Below are 22,012 nucleotides of genomic sequence, written 5' to 3' on the forward strand. Positions count from 1 at the left end.
CTAAGTCAGACACATTTTTCATCATTAGGTCAAGTAAGGTGGCAGCATATTGTAAAGATCCCCAGTTTACTGGGTGGACACAAGTCAGGAGGTAGCAGGATGTGACAGACCCCTTTTTATGGGTGTAGAGAAGTCAAGTGGAAGTAAGCTGAGTGAAACCCCATTGTTATTAAAGGGGATGTGTCAGGAAGTAGCAGGAGAATTTAAGCCCCATTGTTTAAGATGGGTATGTCAGGAGGAAGCAAGCTGAGTCAAATCCCTTTGTTATTGAAGGGGGCATGTCAGGAGGAAGGAGGAGCATTGAAGTTTCAGTGTTGTTGTTGTTGACCTGTAAGGAGAAAGTAAGCTGAGTCATACCCCATTGTTATTCAAAGTGACCTGTCAGGAGGAAGCAAGAAGATAGAAGCCCCTATGGTTTTGTTGGGGATGTGTCAGGAAGAACCAGGAAGATTTCAGTCACAGAGTTGTTGTTGGGCTCGGGTCAAGAGCAAGTACGATAACTCAGAACCAGTTTTCATCACGAGGTCAAGTCAGGAGGCAGCATATTGTGATAGGCTTCAGTTTTTTGGCTGGGGATAAGTCAGGAGACAGCAGGGTGTAACAGGTCTCAGTTTTCTAAATGGGGACAAGTCAGGAGGAAATAGGTTGAGTCAGACCCCAATTTTCATCATGTGGTTATCAGAAGGCAACAGGGTTTCAGAGACCCCAATTTTATGGGTTGGGACAAGTCAGGAGGAAGTAAGCTGAATCAGATCCCATTGTTCTTGAAGGGGAAGAGTCAGGAGACATCAGGAGGATTGATGCCCAAGTGTTTATGATGCCCATCAGGAGGATTGATGCCCAAGTGTTATGTCAGGAGGAAGTAAGCTGAGTCAAGCCCATTGTTACTGATGGAGAAGCAGAAGAATTGAAGCCTCAGTATTGTGCTGTTGACCCTTCAGAAGGAAGTAAGCAGATTCAGACCCCATTGTTATTGAAGGGAATGTTTCAGGAGAAATCAGCAGTACTGAAGTGTTTTTAGTTTGTTATTTTACTATATTAGGGTATATATTAGTCGTGCTTCAGTAATTTAGTATTATTAAGATTTATTTTATCCCACTATAAAGTACTTTTAGTTTAATCTTAACAGCTATAGTGTTCGCCGGGCCTTCCACTGCGCACCAGGCCTCACGCCAGAGTTCGGCGTCCTCAGTGGCGTTGGCCACACCCCTACGTGCATTCACGCGGACCGCCCGGCCTCTTGTAGGGCCAGGGACGGGTCCTAGCACCGTGGCGCATATTGATTGAATGTGCTACATAAGGAAGTTCCTGCCTGCACTTCCTTTCCTTGGCAATCAGGTCGGCACTGTATGTGTACTAGTTTGCCTCTGTGTTTAGTCTTGTTCCAGTCTTGTTTCAGCATCCTTCTGTTCCAGCATCCTTCTGTTCCAGCATCCTTCTGTTCCAGCCTGTCCAGCATCCTTCTGTTCCAGCGTCCTTCTGTTCCAGCGTCTGTCTGTCCTGTCTCCCCAGGTAGTACTTTCGGACTGTCTCTCTGCTACTGACTTCGGCCTGCTCCATTGACCATTCTGCTCGCTGCCTGGATCTTGACCTCTGCCTGCCTTGTGACCTCTTCTGATCTCTGGAACCTAACCCCTGCTTCGTTGACTACTCTTGGACTGACTCCTGGTATCTGGGCTCTGCCTTGGCTGACACTCTTCGGACTGATCCATGGAACCTGACCCTGGCTGCCATTGACCACGTCTCTTGATTCTGCATCTGTCCCTTGCCTTGTCAGTGCCTACGCTGTATTGGCCTTCTTTGATCCTCCAGGCCTACAGCCTAGTGACCGATCATGCTCCCTTGCTGCTCGTGGGCACACCTCTCTACTACCTCTCTGGGAGACCCTGCTAGGCCCACCTAAGTCCAAGCAGCCCGGGTCCCTATGGCTCCACCCAGGGGGACCGCGGGCTTCCAGTGGTGAAGCTCTTTCTAGCCTCTGTCTCCTCCTGTGCTCCGCCCCATGGGGGCAGGTGCTTCCTGGCCCTTACCAGGGAGCCGGCCACACTGCTCCAGGACAAGGGTCCACCTCCAAGCGCAACACATTGTTTGATATTTTTAGCTGTTATTACTATTTTATTATATTTATTGTATTTTCTTGCTTTTAAATGATTTTAAACCATTGTGAAGGTTTTTACTGATGTGATGGTATATAAAAACTAAATAAACCATAAACCTTAGGGTTGTTGTTGGATACATGTCAGGAGGAAAAAATAAGATTGAATCCATAGTGTTGTTGTTTGGGATGCATCAGGAAACAGGAGGACTGAAGCCACAGAGTTGTTTTGGGGATGTGTTAAGAGGAAGCAGGAGTTTTGAAGCTCCAGTTTTATTGTTGGGAACATGTCAGGAGGCTGGCACAATTTACCCCTGCCTTGCTTTGTTCCTCACTCCTGGTGCTCTCATGGCCGCAGCTAGCCAATGCCACCGTGCTCCTCTGTGGCTCCGGGACTCCACGTGGTGGACAGGACTCTGCCAACCGGCACTCCAACTCGGGCCCTCACTAGGCGTGCGTGAGCGCTGCCAGTCCTACTTTTAAAGGGCCAACAATGGGAACCTCACTGTCGGCCCCAGTTGTTGACATCAGACTCCCGGTATATTTAAGAACAGCCTCTCTCCCCCACTAACTGATTTGGCAACGAGTTTCCTGATTTCTGCTTCGGTGATCCTGACTTAGAATTCCTGACTTGCTTTTCCTGCTCTATGGGTTCCTGCTCAGCTTCTCACTATGGAATCCTGCTACTACTATGGAATCCTGCTACTGCGCTCTTGCTCCACAGAGCCTGCCTTGCGCTTCTACTCCATGGGATTCTGCTGCCGCGCTCCTGCTCTACGGGGCCTGCTTCAGCATTTCTACTCCATGGGATCCTGCTACCATGCTCCTGCCTCTACGGGGCCTGCTTCAGCGCTTCTACATCCCGGGATCCTACTTCTGCACCCCTGCCCTATGGGGCCTGCTTCAGCGCTTCTACAGCACGGGATCCTGCTTCTGCACTCTTTCCCCAAGGGGCCTGTCTCAGCGCTTCTACATCATGGGATCCTGTTACTAGGGATGTGCAGCAGGGATGGATTCGTCCCATTCAGTATTCATATTCATCGGGACCCAAATCCATTGCATCCGTTCTCGGGGGACCCCAATCCATTCATTAGTTACATATATATTCGTTTCCCAAAAAAACCTCCATCCCAATCCTTTAAATTTAATTAACTACAACCTCCCATCCTCCTGACCCCCCCAAGACTTGCCAAAAGTCCCTGGTGGTCCAGCAGGGGTCCTGGAGAGATCTCCTGCACTCGGGCCGTCGGCTGCCGGTATTCAAAATGGCGCCGATAGCCTTTGCCATTACTAGGTCACAGGGGCTACCGGTGCCATTGGTCGGCCCCTGTCACATAGTAGGAGCACAAGATGGCACCGGCTGTCCATTGCTCCTACCATGTGACAGGGCCGACCAATGTGTCCTGTAGGGGATTATTGAACCAGTGCAACATGCACGTCTCCTTACAACCTGCATACTTTCCTGATGTAGTGACCAAGATGACAAAGATACTTTCCCTTCTTGATGGATGGGCGTTGGTTTGGGTGTCACCCTTGTGGGAATGAGTGGACTCGGTCCTCCACGATCTTCCGTGCTTCCTCACCTTCTTCTGCTCCATCTTCGACAACCCCGCTTGTAAGACCATCACCGGTTCCACACTACTGCACCTGCATCAAGCTACCAGACCTCTTACCAACTATGTCATCGAGTTTAGGACTCTTGCATCTGAGCTGCACTGGCATCTGGGTTGCCTACGTGCGATCTTCCTCGAAGGGCTGAGTCCAGGTATCAAGGATGAGCTAGCCGCTCTAGAGCTTCCGGAAAACTGGGATGCTCTCGTGGACCTCGCAGGACGCATTGACCGCTGTCTGCGTGAACACTCGCATGAGACTCGAGGACCCAAGAGGGCAGCTACAGGTACTCCCCGTATCCAACCGGCACCTTCTACCAAGACCGCTACAGCGCAAGATATTGACGAAGAGGAACCGATGCAGATGGGTTACAGCCACCTAACCTGTAAGGAAAAACGCTGCCGCCTACAGTCAGGTCTGTGAATGTATTGTGGCCAGCCCAGATACGCGGTACCCACCTGCCTACTCTGTCTGGGAAACTTCCAGGCCTAGGTTCTGTTGGAGGATTTCTCCTAGGCCTGACATCACCCTCTCCTCCATCAACTCAGATACCCTGGAATTTCACACTCTGGCCTTAGTGGATTCCGGGGCTGGGGGTAACTTTATCCTCCGACAGCTGGTGGAGCATCTCCGGATCCCCACGGTCCGCACAACTACTCCACTTCTACTCTCCTCCATCCATGGTGAGCCGCTACCCAGCGAAGCTACTTGCTCCACAGTCCCCATCCATCTTTGCACCAGTTCCATGCACATGGAGACCATCTCTTTTCTGGTACTAGACAAAGCCATCCACCCGGTCGTTCTTGGACTACCATTGCTGAAATTTCACACTCCGCAATTCGACTGGAGCACCTTACAGCTATTCCAATGGGGCAACTCCTGTCATAAGGACTGCTTGGAGGTCGTGTCACCCATGCCTTGCTTGACTACCATGACATCTCTTCCAGGTCTCCCGCTGCAGTACTCAGCTTACGCCAATGTATTTTCAAAGAAGGCTGCGGACACCCTATCACCTCATCGCTCTTTCAATTTTGCGATAAATTTGCTACCGAATTCAGAGCCTCTTCGCGGATGGGTGAACCCCACTTTCGCTGACAGAGACTAAAGCTATGTCAGACTATTTACAAGAGAATTTATTTATTTATTTAATATCTTTTAATATACCGATACTCAAGATAAAATATCTTATCGTACCGGTTTACATCAAACATGGGGTAACCAATGATATAGGAGCATAAAAGCATAAAGTTACATGAAACAGGGTGATGAACTCAGGACAACTGTAGAATGGATAACAAGCAGAGTTGAATAGTAACAAGGCGAACGATTTAGTGGGTGAACATCTAACAAACAAAGAAACATTTTTTTTTTTAATCACTTAGTAAGTGGTCAAACAAACAACAGTTTTAAAGGGTGGTGCTGTCTGTGCAGGGCAATGGCTCTAGGGTTGAGTCTAGAGGAAGGGGTAGAAGGGACAAGAGGGGGGAAAGACTAAGGGTGGGAAGTGGGAATAGTGGGTAGGAATCTAGCGGGGAGGTTGCAATATTATTGGTTAGGGCACAGGAGAGCATTCTGAGCTTAAAATTGTAGATGGAATAGAGTATTTTAGTTGGAGGTATTTTAGTTGGAAGCTATGACATAATATTCTGGCAAATCTGGCAAAAGCTATAACATAATATTCTGGCAAATCTGGCAAAAGGCTTCATTCAGCCTTCTAAGTCTCCCGCAGGAGCGGGATTTTTTTTCGTGGGGAAGAAGGATGGTTCCCTCTGGCCGTGTATAGTTTACCGCTGCTTAAACAAAATTACCCAGAAGAATCGATGCACATTGCCGCTAATCTCTGAATTGTTTGACAGACTCCAGCAGGCTAAAATATTCTCCAAATTGGATCTGAGAGGAGCTAACAATTTGGTCCAGATACACCAGGGCGACGAATGGAAAATTGCTTTTAACACCCGCGGCGGCCATTTCGAATACCTGGTAATGCCCTTCGGCCTTTGTAACGCTCCAGCGGTGTTCCAGAATATGATGAATGAGGTATTCAGCGTCATGCTCTACCAATGCGTCGTAGTCTATCTGGATGACATCCTGGTATTTTCGCAAGACCTCCAGAACCATCGCCGAGAAGTCTGCAACATTCTTCAACGTCTGAGGGACAATCGCTTGAATGACAAGCTGGAGAAATGTTCCTTTGAACAGGAGACAGTCCCTTTTCTCGGGTACGTCGTCTCGAGTCAGGGCTTCCAAATGGACCCCGAGAAGACCAAGAGCATCCAGGATTGGCCCCAACAACGGCCCTCAAGGAGCTCCATAGATTCCTGGGATTTACTATTACCGGTCATTCATCCCACATTATTCCACACTAACCACCCCTCTCACGGCTATGACCCACAAGGGAGCTAACCCCTCGCAGTGGTCACCTGAGGCCATCCTGGCCTTTCAGAAACTTAAAGACGCATTCCTTAGAGAGCCATGCTTACGCCACCTGGATCCTCGACGACCCTTTATCATCAAAGTTGACGCATCCGACGTCGGAATTGATGTGGTCCTCAGCCAGCATTCAGCCAATCACACCCTGCACCCCTGCTCTTTCTATTCTCGCTGCTTCTCACCTGCGGAGCGCAATTACAGAATCGGGGACAAAGAACTATTGGCTATTAAGCTTGCCATTGAAGAGTGGTGCCCCTGGCTCGAAGGGGCTCAGCACCAGATCATGGTATAAACAGACCACAAGAACCTTGAGTACCTGTGACATGCACAACGCCTTAATCAACGGCAGGCCCACTGGTCTCTCTTCTTTACTCAGTTCAACTTCTTGCTGTGATACCGACCAGCCGACAAGAACACTAGAACCGATGCCCTCTCTCGGTCTTTCACCACTGAGGATGTCCCGGTTGTTCCGCATCACATCATCGATTCAGACAAGGTTCTTCTCTCCGCCACGTTCACTGTACTGCCTGGAAAGACGATGGTTCCCCATCCACTCCGCAGAAAAATCCTTCGATGGGTACACAATTCCTTGCTGGCAGGCCATCCAGGGCAAACTAGAACCCTCTCCTCATTCCAGAGGTTCTACTGGTGGCCGACAATGAGGAAGGATGCTCAAACGTATGTGGACTCATGCCCCATCTGTGCCCATCAGAAGCCGCCGACGGGTCATCCTTGGGGTCTCTTACAGCCACTTCCCGCACCCAGCGAACTGTGGACACACATTGCCACGGATTTCATAGTGGATCTTCCTCCTTCCAACAGCAATAACACCATATGGGTTACAGTGGATCATTTTTCTAAAATGGCTCACTTTGTGGCTCTTCCTGGACTCCCTTCAGCCCCAGAGCTGGCGAGATTGTTCATCTGCCACATATTCTGCCTTCACAGACTTCCGAGACACAAACTTTCCGACAGGGGCGTACAATTTACGGCCAGGTTCTGGAGAGCCTTATGTAAATAATTTGACATTGCCTTGGACTCATGTCGGCCTACCACCCGCAGACCAATGGTCAGATGGAAAGGACTAACTGGACCTTGAATCAGTTTCTCCAGGCATATGTAAACTCATGACAAAATGACTGGTCCGAGTTGTTACCTTGGGCTGAGTTTGCCCTTAATTCTCACCTCTCTGCATCCACCGGGTCATCACCTTTCCAAGTGCTATACGGACGTTAGCCTCTGCCTCCGCTTCCGCTGCCTCTGTCTGTGACCTCTCCTGTGGCGCAAGCCACGGCCCAAGAATTGTACCAACTTTGGGAAGACACCAAACGTCTTTTACTGCAGGCAGCCCAGAAGTCCAGAAATGCTATGACACCCATCATCGGGCAGCTCCTCAATTTAATCCGGGTGATAAAGTATGGCTGAGTACTCAATTTATTTGCCTGAAACTACCATCATTGTGCTTCACTCCCAGATACATCGGGCCATTCCCCATGCTTCGTTGTCTGGGCTCAGTCACATACAGCCTTTGCCTGCCCACATCACTCAAGATTCACAATGCCTTCCACGTCTCATTACTCAAGTCTCTCATCCTGTCCAAATTCTCCAAGAAACCACCTAAACCTCAACCTTTGGCGTCACAGGAGAACATCATTTATTAAGTTCAGGAAGTCTTAGATGTACAGAAGCGAGGAATATGATGGGAATATCTGATCTCATGGGAGGTCTATAGGTCTGAAGAGAATAGCTGGGAATCTGCCACCAACATTTTCGATAAAGAAATGATCAAGCAGTTTCATTCTTATCCCAAACCCCTGGGAGGGGGCCTCTAAGAAGGGGGATACTGTTACGCTCCGAGGCCGCAGACCACTATGACCTCTGTTGCTCACCTCCTTTTTCTCTGCCTTGGTTCCGTTGGGCAAACTCGTGGCCTCAGCCAGCGACCTAAGGCCTTCCTGCCTCCGTTCTCGGTCCCACCTGAGCAGCATGGATGCTGTCGACCGACAGGCGGCAGGAAGGCATAGTACCGGAAGAAGAGCTGAGGTCAGAGCTAGATCAGTCCAAGCATAGTCCAGATGAAGCAGGGGTCAATACCAGAGAATCAGTCCAAGCGTAGTCCAAATGAAGCAGGGGTCAATACCAGAGAATCATTCCAAGCGTATGAGGAGCAGATGAAGGGACAAGCAGGAACAGGAACCAAGAACGATGACAGGAACAGGAACCAGGAACGAGCAACGAGTATAGGAGCAATTATGGAGACCTGTTGCCAAGGCAGGGAACATGTGGCAGAGCCCTGCCTTTTATACAGAGGCCCAGTGATGTCATCATTCGGGGCCGCGGGTTACTTTCCAGCTGCGGCCTCTTTAAGAGTGCGCGATTCCCACGCATGCGCGCCTAAGCCAGGGCCCAGAGGAAGCAGGGCAGTGGCGTCACTCCACGGCCTGTGCAGGGAGAACCGTCGGGCGCAAAGACAAACCGCGCAGGAGTCAGAAGAGGCACAGTAGGCAGCAGGTGCTTGAGGACGGAGGCGGCTGCTCACCACCGCAAGTGAAGGTGAACCGGAGCTGGCAGCTGGATTCCTGGGGTGAGTAGGCCCGGGCGTGGGCCTGGCATGGCCGGGATGCATAACACTTATAAGAAGCCTCCCAGGGACATCACAATCTAAGTTAACATCCAGATGCCCCATGGGATCTGCTAGCTACAGCTGCTGAGATTGTGTTAGAATAAATCAACTTGCCTTCTTATTTACTTAGGATTACCTATGCATTAGTTGTTTTGCATGTATTTGTAAATCCTATGCATGCAAATCAGCTAATTTCAATAGGGTGGATTATTTCAGAAAAAACACACAATATTGTGAATATGATGTGATATTGCTGCATTATGTATATATTGTGTGATATATTCTGTTTTTTGCTTAGTAAATCTATCTATTAGAGAGAATGCCAACACAGGAGGAAGTAAATTCTACAGGAAGCACAGCTTTCCTTCTGCCAGCCAGGGGAGAATCAGGGGTGACTGGGATGGTGGGGGCATTAAAAAGAGAAAAATGTATGAGGTGGAAGTGGGGGAGGGGGAACAGGTGAAAAACATACTTTGGTCAAGCAAATGGACACAGTGAAGACCTTACAATAGATGTCTCAGTATGATGACAAGAGATATGGACCTGCACTGGCTCAGAAAGCAGAGGATGCACTGAGACCACCTAATCTCTCCTGTGCCTCCAGTGGGATTTTATTTATTTATTTATTTCAGCATTTTATATACCATTGTTCCAAAAGATCACCATGGTTTACAAAAGCAACATTCATATTTGTGTTCAACATTCATATTCTAAGTCAACATAGTAACTAATACATATTCTAGGTCAAGAGATAAACAAATACATGTTGACTAGGATAATATGGCTTGTTTAACTATACAGTGTGACGTATTGACTTGGAAAATAATTAACAACTGTCATACAAGGGAGACAGTTCTTTCTAAGTTAGCTTACTCAGTAGAGCTCATGTCCTATGCTAAGAACATGACTACCTTGATATTTTCAGGCACCAGAGGATGTGGATCAAAGAGGTCAACATACAGGTGGATTGCAAACTGGCTAAAAGACAGGAAACAGAGAGTAGGATTGAATGGGCAATTTTCTCAGTGGAAGGGAGTGGACAGTGGAGTGCCTCAGGGATCTGTATTGGGACCCTTACTGTTCAATATATTTATAAATGATCTGGAAAGAAATACGACGAGTGAGATAATCAAATTTGCAGATGACACAAAATTGTTCAGAGTAGTTAAATCACAAGCAGATTATGATACATTGCAGGAAGACCTTGTGAAACTGGAAAATTGGGCATCCAAATGGCAGATGAAATTTAATGTGGATAAGTGCAAGGTGATGCATATAGGGAAAAATAACCCATGCTATAATTACACAATGTTGGGTTCCATATTAGGTGCTACAACCCAAAAAAGAGATCTAGGTGTCATAGTGGATAACACATTGAAATCGTCGGTACAGTGTGCTGCGGCAGTTAAAAAAGCAAACAGAATGTTGGGAATTATTAGAAAGGGAATGGTGAATAAAACGGAAAATGTCATAATGCCTCTGTATCGCTCCATGGTGAGACCGAAGGCAGGTCGCTGGAGCAGCTCCCAGCTGTAAGGACTGAAGCAGGAAGAAGCAGAGAGAGGTAAGGCTGGCTGCAGGGGAAGCAGGGGGCTGTAGCAGGCTGCAGGCACTGCTCCACGCTGCAAGGCTGAAGAGAGAAGTGCTGGCTGCAGGGAGCTGGAGAGGCTGCAGGCACCGGCAGGGACGGCTCCCTGCCGGGAGGACCCAGGCTGAAGCAGGCACTGGGAGGGACAGCCTCCCTCTGGCTGAAGGTCCCGGGATCGCAGCAGCACGTCAGGGGAAGGCAGAAACAGGAGCAGAGGAGCCGGCCGCATGGCAACAGCTGCGGGGACGGCCCAGCTGATTCAGGGAAAGACAAGCAGCAGCGTCAGCAGCCCGACTGGCTGCGAGAAGGTAAGAGCCTGCCCGCACTCCTCGCAGGCAGGATCGCAATACTGTTTTGAAATGGGGCTATGAGATGGTCAAGGCTGCCTATGTTAAAGAAGGAATTGAAGTTAGATTGGGTAGGTAGTGAAAAACTAATTTAAAAAAGTTTGCCTATAAGCTAATAAATGAAAAAAACACAGATCACAATGAATGAAGCTTTAATATCTAAAGAAATGTGTGAAAAAGAAGGTGAAGAATCAAAGCAAAATAGAAAATATAGAGGAACAGAGAATATAGAAGGGGGAAAAGAAGACTTATTAGAGACTTAATAATTTAAGAGGGGTTGTAGGAATAATTTTATAAAGGTATGATCCTAAAAGATAGTGTAATTAACTTTCAAAAATGATAGTGTAGCATAAAGGTCTTGTAAGGAGAAAGAATGAAATAAAGAGAAGGGAGTAATTAAAGGACATCTTCTTTATAACCAGATCTAAAATCAATATCACTTTAAGAATAGGGCTGAAAAGGTTAATGAAGGGGGACATACAAATTAGAGAGTATGTGGAAATTCAAAATGGACATTTCATTTAGAGTAGGAAAACAGGAAAGATTACAGAAAAAGAAAATTAATGAGAAAAATCAGGTAAATAAATTAGTAAGATTAATAAAATAGCAGAGGCTGTACAATAGCAGTCTGAGTCAACAGTAAATATATTTATATGAAGTGTCTTAGAATCAGGTAAAAGGAATATCCGAATAAGTGAATTAAGAGCATTAATAGAATGTATATAGAAGGTCTCATTTTATGAAAAGTTGATATTCTGCAAAACCCAAATATCTTTCCTCTACTCACCGTTATACACCACAAAAGCTTTGAGTATGTGAAGTCCTTAATTTAGAATGGGTAACTAATACTACTTGTAGGGCCGATGCAACCATTAAGCAAACTAGGCAGTCATCAAGAATGCCAATTTGAGAGGAAGCAATAAAATGCTGCCCAGGAGTTTATACAGCCAAGAAAAGAAAGTATAGCTGGACTGGAGTAGTGTGTTGATGGGGATCCTCAGGCCCTACAAGTAGATGAAGGAGATGGAATCAATTGGGTTGGGCAGCATGGGTAATGGGACTCCCCAGAAATTTTCAGTGGAACAAGGGGAAGGAGCCAAATGGGTGGAGCAGCATGACTGGCAGGGATCCTCAAGACCCACCAGCAAAGGAAGGAGAAGGAGCTTGCTGATAATAAGTTGTAGTGAGAGACTATGCTGTCAGTCTCCACCACTCTTCCTCTTCTATGCTGGCACATAAGCATGTTCAAAACTTGTGGGCTAGTTCTTCTAGCTGCTAATATTGTGCATCATAAGGTGATCAGCAAGAAGTCCTGGCTTGCAAGTTTTGAAAATGCTTGAAATGCTGGCATATAGAAGGTAGAGCAGTGAGAGGGCAGATGCTGGGGGGAGAGGGAGAGGCAGAGGCAACTGATGCTGGGGAAAGGAGGAGATGCAAGGGGAATGGATGCTGGTTAAGAGTCCAGATGTGGAGAAAGGGGGTAAGGAAGAGAGTGGGGATGATGTGTCAGCACAACTACCACCAAAGGAGAAAGCCCTGTCCAGACATTCTAGGATGAGGGAGGAGAAAAGGGTTATGCTGTTGGGCAGGGGGAGATATACAGATAGGGTATGCTGGGAATAGAGTTGGGGACATAAAGGGGATGCTGTGCTGGAGCCACCATCATCAAAAGAGACAGTGCTGTGCCAGAGCCACTGTTGGTGGAAAGGAACACTATGCTGGAAGTGCTGCCAGTAGGTAGGTCAGGGGTAAGATGCAGCGCAAGACTAAATGTTCTCCTGAGGCACCTAATACTCTTACATCAGCCCTGACTACTTGTCATATTGGCATTTTAAACTTTACACGATGCATTGTGGATACAATTTTCTTTTAACAGGACTAAAATGGGAGAATATTAACAATTTCTGGGTAAAACACATTACATATTAATATTGTTGATTCTTAATTACATAAGATACTTACCATGGTAAAACACTAGGTCTCTGGTTTATTATAGAATAGATACTGAAAATAACATAGTAAAGTTGAAATAGCAAAAGATTTTTCATTAGAAAATGAATTTTGACATTACCTAAATTAATAGCGATCGGTGAGGACAATATTTCTGTTTTAATCCCTTTAAAGCAAAGAAATGTATCTTCTAAATCACAGTAGATATGCCATATCATATTGGACAGCCAAGGAACATCGGGTTTGGCAGGGCGTTCCTATTGAAACAGTAAATTTGCAAAATGAAAAATTACTTGAATATACATAAATATTGGTAATTGATGGCACTGGAATTACTGAGGTTTTTAGATCTAGTTTGCATTGGTGGTAGCAAAATATATTACCATCTTCAGAGGCGTACATAAAATGAGTTAGTCATCTCAGTCAAGTTGCAGCAGGTAGGTAGCTACATTGTAAAGAAAGTTCACACAACTGGCAAGGTTGCCAATCATTGCCAGTTGTGTGAACTTTTTCTTAATTATATTAATTAATTTCCTGTCTTTGTACTGTTATAATCTACATACAGTTCCCGGTTTAAGAAATTCATATACCGTATGTTTTAAAACAAATTAACAATAAAATATTTGACTATGAATTGATAAAATGGAGTTTTTTGGAGCTATGATTGAGACAATAGTTTGTCTAGAGCAGTGGTTCTCAACCTTTTTTCTGTCGGGACACACCTGACAGATGGTTCTCACATGCATGACACACTGACCATGATCGTCACGGGGCTAGATGTAAAAGTACAATTTGCATCCACGGGAACCCCCTGACCCATAATAATGGATGTAAAGCAGAATTATGACATTCCCCATACAACTCACCCTACAAAAAAGACGTTTTGGTTCTGGTGTCATCTCAGTAACAGCAACTCAAACTCCTTCTACTTCTAGGCTTAATAGCCCTACTTATAAAAAGACAGCAGTTTACCACCAATGCATGTCCACTTGAGAAAACACAACAAATAAAACTGATACAAACGCTTATATGCTAGTAAAATATCTCATCTCGGTAACACACACAGAACCGACCTAACATACTCCCAGGATCTGTAGTAATGCACATAAACTAATCCGCACACAGTTACACCTGTATTATGGAATACACTCATAGATAGGGTTGCTCAATAAACAGGAGCAACCCTGTCTATGAAAAGGCAATACTACAAATATTAAATCCGGCCCTAAAAACAGATCTAGCAAGCAGCTATAGATCCCCACACAAAAATAATTGTAAAACTATACCAATAAGCAAAATAAATGTTTCAAAACAGCTATAAACAGAAAAACATCCAACAATTAAAAACTCATAAAAACTATTAAAAATTCTCCAAACACCAATAAAATATTTCAAAAAAGCAGACACATCACATAATATTAAATAATTAAAATGGCAGTCAATCAAGAAAAATAAACTTAAAAAGCCACTTTTACTTACCCCCTCCAGCAGCTCTCCTACTCCCCTTCCATGCAGGCCGTGGCACACACCAGAAGCAGCAGTAGAAGCTAAGCTCTATACTCATGGTCCTCTTCCTTAGTGCCCATGTCTCTCACACACACACCATACCAGTCGTGCCCCCATGACCAGTTTCTGTCTCTCACACACCAATCATCTCCCAAACAGTCTTTGACACACACACTAGTCACCTTCCTGAACAGTTTCTCTCATGCCATACACACACACTGGCTTCCCACTCCCGTGTTCTACTTACATATACGGGCTTCTCACTCTCATAATCACTTTCTCTGCATCACACACACTCACCAGTTTCTCACTCATATGCTTGTTCTCTCCACATGCAGAGGCTTCTCATTCCCGTAATCACTTTCTTTCTCTCATACACACACACATACACACAAACACACACCAGTCACCTGATCTCTCTCATGCATACACACACACACAGGCTTCCCACTCCCATGTTCTCTTTCAGATATACAGGTTTCTCACTCCAATGCTGTGTCTCACACACACCCAGGTTTCTCACTCCCATGCTCACTCTTCACATGCACAGGCTTCTCATTCCCATAATCACTTTCTTTCTCTCTCACACACACACATACACACAAACACACACCAGTCACCTGATCTCTCTCATGCATACACACACAGGCTTCCCACTCCCATGTTCTCTTTCAGATATACAGCTTTCTCACTCCCATGCTCACTCTTCACATGCACAGGCTTCTCATTCCCATAATCACTTTCTTTCTCTCTTTCACACACACATACACACACACACACACCAGTCACCTGACCTCTCTCATGCATACAAACACACACACACAGGCTTCCCACTTCCATGTTCTGTCTTACATATACAGGCTTCTCCCTCCCATGCTGTGTCTCACACACACCCAGGTTTCCCAATCCCATGCTCACTCTCTTCACATGCACAGGCTTCTCATTCCCATAATCACTTTCTCTCTGTTACACAACACCAAGCTTCTTACTCCCATGCTTTCTCCCATACCCAGATTTCTCACTTCCATGCTTTTTCTCTCTCACACACATATCAGTCACCTCCCTGACTAATGTCTCACACTCGCACATACACATCAGTCATCTCCCTGAGCAGTCACTTTCATTGTTTCTCACGTATCCCCTAGACCACTCTGACACCAGTTAAAGGACTTAACAGGTCACCACTGAGAGCCAAGATCCTTCTCCTTCTCCCTTTCTTAGCCCACATCCTCTTCTTTCGCCCTCCCAACAAAACCTTCCTATTCTCACCCCCTCTCCTCCCTTACCTCCCTTGGATCATGTGAATGTTGATTATTTTGCGTCAAGTTTCAAAGTGCCAGTGCTCTTTAGGACCCCCTCATGCTATATTAGCATTGTACATATGTTTGCATATATGGTTGCTTATTTATATTTATATTCTTTCAGACACTAAGGGGTAGATTTTCAAACTATGCGAATAGGCCTACTTTTGCTGGCGCATCAGGCGCAAGCAAAAGTACGCTGGATTTTAGTAGATACGCGCGGAGCCGCGTGTATCCACTAAAATCCTGGATCGGCACGCGCAAGGCTATCAATTCTGTATAGCCGGCGCGCGCCGAGCCGCGCAGCCTACCCTCATTCCCTCCAAGGCCGCTCCGAAATCGGAGCGGCCTCGGAGGGAACTTCCTTTTGCCCTCCCCTCACCTTCCCCTCCCTTCCCCTACCTAACTCACCCACCCGGCCCTGTCTAAGCCCCCCCCCTTACCTTTGTCGGGGGATTTACGTCTCCCGGAGGGAGGCGTAAATCCCCGCACGTCAGCGGGCCTCCTGCGCGCCGGGACGCGACCACGCCCCCGGGCCGACCCGGGCCGTAACCACGCCTCCGGGTCCGCCCCCGAAACGCTCCCGGCACGCCCCCTAAACGCCGCGCGGTTCGGGCCCGCCCCCCGACACGCCCCAGACATGCCCCCCTCGGAGAACCCCGGGACTTACGCGAGTCCTGGGGTCTGCGCGCGCCGGTGAGCCTATGTAAAATAGGCTCACCGGCGCGCAGGGCCCTGCTCGCCTAAATCCGCCCGGATTTGGGCGGATTTAGGCGAGCAGGGCTCTTAAAATCCGCCCCTAAGTTTCATGTTATGCCTTAGCAGCGATTGCTCAGTTGTACTATATTATTTGTTATTAGACGCTTTGTTTTATGTTTTTCAATGTAACGCCTATGCTGCGATTGTTCTGTTGTATTTTATGTTTCAATGTAACGCCTATGCTGCGATTGTTCTGTTGTATTATAAACCGACATGATTTGTATATCATACAAGAATATCGGTATATAAGAATCCAAAATAAATAAATAAATAAATATACACACACATCAGCTCTCTGACCAGTTTCTCTCAATCACACACATGCTCTCAATCAAATACATTCACTTACACACAGGCTGGCTGGCTGCTTCTCTCTCTTTCTCTCACTCACTTCCTCTCCCCCCCCCCCCCCCCCCCCCCCCCCGAGCACAAATGGTAGCTGCAGCAGCCTCCTCCTCCAGCCCCCGCAGGCCAAGAAAGTAGAATCCCATCGGCTGCGGGAGGCTCAAGCTGCTATCTCCTTTCTCGATCCCCGGCTGCTTCAATTGCTGGGGGGCCGAACATGCTGATAGACCGGCGGCAACGGCAGCAGGGAAGAAAGAGCAGCGGGAGAGACAGGGAGCACGCAACACACCAGTCTGTGCTTGGCGACACACCGGTGTGTCATGACACACCGGTTGAGAACCGCCGCTATAGATGGTATGTGGAGAAAGTGACACTGATGTTCTCCCACTGAAAGGTATGAGCATGTGCAAAAATACTTCATTTTCTCTATTGAATTTCACAGGGAAAGCATGTCTTTTCAGAAGCTCTCTTAGGATCAACAAAAACATTTTTAAAAAAGGAGAATTTTGGCATTGGCAAAGGGATTTTTGCTATCTTTACTGCTACTGTCACAGTGCTCTCACTGCTTTCTGTCTGTTCATTGGATCAGGGCAGTGAACAGTAGTTTTTGTCTCTGTATGACTCTGACCAGTGCACTATACTGCTTATCTGTAGCCAGATTGCAGCGAAGTGCAGCCCTGCCAGCCTTATTTTTTTTTCTTTGTGAGTGTAAAAGGAGTCAATGAGCACAGCACACACATACACTATATTTGTGCATCTGAAAGGGACAGATAGCCCTAGAAAGTCAGAAAGTGAGTTTATGCCATTAGCCAAGCTGCTAACTCTGGTTGGCAAATTACCACTTTGCTTGCTATATACTGAAGTGCCTCAGTCTGTCAGCCTCACTGTGAGTGTGCCTTACTGACACAGTATTATAGTGGATCTAGTGAATGACACAGCATCAGTAAGGTATATTATGTCATCAAAACACTCAGTAGCCGCTTACAATTCCATTATGCCACTGCAAGCAAAGAGGAAAGGAAGGAAAGGCAGCAGGCAGAAAAATGGCAGGGACAGAGAATTGAGTGTTGCTTCAGAGCAACCCAGCCTGTCAGAAGTACAAGCATTACTAGTATCAGTGAGAAAAAAGGGAGTCCTGCCCCTAAACTTAAAAGAAACTTTTATGGTTGCAGAAAGTCAGGATTGGAAGGCAGTTCAAGCCATAAGATATTAATATTGGGAAAGTATGTGCCACCATGGCCTGTTCCTCTTTTTTTTGCTTTGAATCAGGTGCAAAAGGCAGGACAGCCATCTGAGGATGGCATTAGGAGCAGGACCAGTGCAAGGATATTAGGCACCATAGACAAACTTTACAGCCTTGTATCCCTTCAGCCTTGCTTATGCATAATTTAAAAATGATGTATCCATAATGACAGATTTTACATGTGAAAGGGCATTCTGAGGTAAAAAATATCACCTACAATATGTATATTATATTTACAGGCTCTAATGCAGTGCCAACCAGGAAATACTCGGAACCCATATGTTATTAGGCTTATTGTAATGCATGAATTGGATGTAGGCTTGGCCTTCAGAAAGCTATGAGTAAAATGAATTATAATTACAATACAGTAAACCTCCCACACCAAATTTATCCATACTAAATGCCAGCACTTAAACTGTACCAAACTTACTTATGAAAAAGCAACGCTGCAAATATTGGGTCAGATTTTAAAAGGTACGCACGCGGTGTACATTTGTGCACACAACCAGGCGCGCACAAATGTACGCCTAATTTTATAACATGCATGAGATCCCCGGCCCAGCAGCTGCGCAGAGGCCTCTGGCCATACCCCTGCCCCGCCCCGGACTGCCCCGCCCACACCCCACCCCTTTTTGCAAGCCCGCGGGCTTTATGCACGTCACTGGGCCTTTTGAAAATAGGCCCGGCGCGCGTAACCCCCTGCTAACTGTGTAAATCCTCCTTGATTTACTCGCATATGTCTTTGAAAACCTGCCCCATTATACCAGGCCCTAAATTGCAAGTACATATCTTATTAGGCAAATAGAACAAGCCAGGCTGCTATAGTAACATCCACAGTAACAGTAATAACGGTAGATAAAAACCTTATGGTCCATCCAGTCTGTTCAGCAAGTAGCTTATTGTAGTAACTGCTGTATCGGCAAGTTATCCCCATGCATTTTGTTACGGGTAGTAACTGCTACACATACATGTTACCACTGTGCATTCTGTTAAAGGCAGTAACTGCCACATCATGCAGTTTACTCTCATGCAGAAAAGTTACACCCAAAGTTAATAAATCATCAAGCCCCAGAATCCTAACTTGTGGAGTCCTCCAAGTCTCTGTCATCTCCATGCTCTTCAACATTTATTTTTGTCCAATTTGCAATTTCATGAAGACCTTTATAATCAAGTGTCTCCTGTTCACTGATAATATCCAGCTTTATACCAACATCAGAGCCAACTAAACCTTTACCATTACTAATCTCAACAACTGTCTCTCAGCAATAGCCCAGTGGCTAAATAGGCATAAACTCAGTCTCGTCTCCTTTTTCCTGCTGATTATTCTCCTCTCCATGCAGCTCAGCATCCATCTTATTTTAACTACCACCTTGTCATATTTCTTTGCTGCCTTGATCACAAGACATAGGGCCTCATTTTCCAATATCGCATGCAATACAAAAAGGGGTGTACCTTATGCTAATAAGCATGAGGTATCGCAATATCAGCTATGCGAAAAGCTGTTATCGCAAGTTGCACTATTAGCCCAATTTGGGCTACATTGCCAGTATATATCGCAGTTAACGATGTTTCCAGACAGGTAGAGAGTCCCTCAAGCTAGGTTGAGAGAACCTTGCCCAAATCTCATCTTGGAGTGAGTTTCCTCACTCCGAAGGCCAGCAAAACTTCACAAGAGACCACTGTTCTGTTCGTACATCTCACGTTGAATGTCAAAGTGGCCCCTACCCCCCTACACTAATACTTAACCCTCACCTCGAGTTACTAGGTGGGCCTCCCATAGGGATACAAATACCTGTCTAGGGAGGAGGCACTATGGCAAGGTGCTCTCTCTCTTTTTCTCTCTCTCTCTCTCTCTCAATAAACCTTTACCGTCCTCGGTAAAACCTTGGAAAATGACCCCCATAGTCACCCTAAGTTCCCTCTCCTGATTCATGCACATTAGTCTTTCAGATCACATATAGTTCTTTTGGGATTCTGTAGCCTGGGTGCATGACTTTGCACTTCTTGGCATTGAATGTCAGCTGACAAATCTTCTACCAAATTTACTTAAATCACATTTCATTCTCTCCTTCAGGCATGTCTACTCTGTGCAGATCTTAGTTCATCTGCATAAAAGGCAAGCATTTCCTTCTATCCCTTCTACAATGTTGTTCACAAAGATAATGAACAGAACCAGTCCCAAAACTGATCCCTGAGGCACTCCAGTTAACAGCTTTCTCTCTTCACAGCAGGTTCCATTTACCATTACACATTGTTTCATGTCAGTCAACCAGTTTATAATCTACTCCACCACCTTGGCATCTACACCCAAACTTCTCATTTTATTCATTAGCCTCCTATGTGGAACTGTAACCATATCTTTGATGAAATCCAAGTATATCATTTATTTATTTATTTATTTTTAGTTTTTGTATATCGATCTTCTTGCATTAGATACAAATCAAACCGGTTTACAAAGAACTTGCCCGAAGGCGATACATGGAACCATGAATGTAAACGAAAATATCAAGTGCATGTCCGTGATCCAATTTTCTAGTCACCAAATCAAAAAGATCAATCAGATTTGTCTAATAGGACCTTTCCTTGATGAATTCATACTGCTTTGCATCCAGCAATCTGTCGGATTCCAGATATTTCACTGCACTTTCCTTCAGCAGAATCTCCATTCATTTTCCAACCACTGAGGTAAGGCTATGACGCCTGAAGTTTCCAGCCTCTGCTACCACCTTTGTAAAGTGGGACCACAACTGCTTTTCTCCAATCTTGTGGCACCACTCTCTTTTCCAGGGAACTATTGAACAGGTTTTTCAGCAGACCTTCAGCTCCCTTAGAATCCTGGGATATACCCCATCTAGCCCCATGGCCTTGTCAACATTCAGGTTTCCCAGTTCTTCCCATATTTTCCCTTCTGTAAATGGGATTGCATTTACCCCACTCCCATTCATGTTCTTGTCAACCATAATGGTCCTTCTCCAGGATCTTCTTTAGTGAACATTGAACTAAAGTATTTATTTAATATTTTTCTGGGTTTCCAAGAATTTCCATATGAGTGACAAGATGGCTGAAAGCACCTTGGAGATCTTGCTGCCATGCCTCTGAAACTATACCTTGGGGGCTTTGCTATTACTCTGCCTTGCTGTTCTGCTGATGATAATACATCTTGGGAATCATGCTGCCAATGTGCCTAGTTGCCATGGCCCGATTACTAGTTCTTCAGTGTCTTGCTGCCCTTTCTGCCTAGCTGAAATGTCTCAGATGCTAGATGTGGGGGCCTTGAATTCACTTTGCCTTCCTACCCTTCTTCTAACACTGACAACTTGGGGATTTTGCTGCCACTCAGCTTATCTGCCATGCCCCTGATCCTACAATGTGGAGGTTTTGATGCCTCTATGTTATTTGAGACTTGGATTCCAGCCTACTTCTCCCACCCTATAGATCCCAACATATAGCAAATGTTGCTTACCTGATGTAACAGGTGTTCTCACAGGACAGCAGGATGTTAGTCCTCACAAATGGGTGACATCGAGGATGGAGCCCACCACGGAAAACTTCTGTCAAAGTTTAACAGAACTTTGACTGGCCCCTACTGGGCATGCCCAGCAAGGCACTGACCCTGCAGCCAGCAGGGGTCTCCCTTCAGTCTGATTTTCAAAGCTACAGGCAGTGCCTAAAAAAGTAAAAAGTAAAACGAACCCAACACCGCGGGGTGGCGGGCGGGTTTCGTGAGGACTAACATCCTGCTGTCCTGTGAGAACACCTGTTACATCAGGTAAGCAACATTTGCTTTCTCACAGGACAAGCAGGATGGTAGTCCTCACAAATGGGTGAGTACCGAGCTGAGGATGTCCTGACCTGCACCAAATGTACCCAACGATGTGCAACAGGCACAACAACTGGGTGGAATTTGGGAAAGGGCATCCGCACCTACCGGGAAGGTGGAAGGGTGTTGGTACATCATGTTGGAAAAGGTTACGCAAGACAGATTGGCCGAAGATGGAAGTCCTGTCTTCCAGCTTTGTCCAAACAATAATGGGCTGCAAAGGTATGGAGAGAACTCCAGGTTGCAGCTTTACAGATGTCAGGAAGCGGCACCGATCGAAGGTGTGCCACTGAAGTCACCATGGCCCTCACAGAGTGTGCTTTTACACGGTCTTGAAAAGGAATGCCAGCTTGCTGATAGCAAAAAGAAATGCAGTCCGCAAACAGGAGGAAAG

At 46.1% G+C, this 22,012-nt stretch overlaps 1 protein-coding gene across 1 annotated transcript in view; it reads right to left on the bottom strand.

The window, feature by feature from the left end:
- The window catches only part of DNAH6 (dynein axonemal heavy chain 6), a 3,261,518-nt gene that overhangs the window by 601,991 nt on the left and 2,637,515 nt on the right, over nucleotides 1–22,012 (bottom strand). The window contains 1 exon segment of the mRNA XM_029602297.1: nucleotides 12,766–12,901. Coding sequence (XP_029458157.1) covers nucleotides 12,766–12,901 — 136 coding nt within the window.

Source organism: Rhinatrema bivittatum, chromosome 1 (assembly GCF_901001135.1).
Source record: "Rhinatrema bivittatum chromosome 1, aRhiBiv1.1, whole genome shotgun sequence".
Lineage (NCBI taxonomy): Eukaryota > Metazoa > Chordata > Amphibia > Gymnophiona > Rhinatrematidae > Rhinatrema > Rhinatrema bivittatum.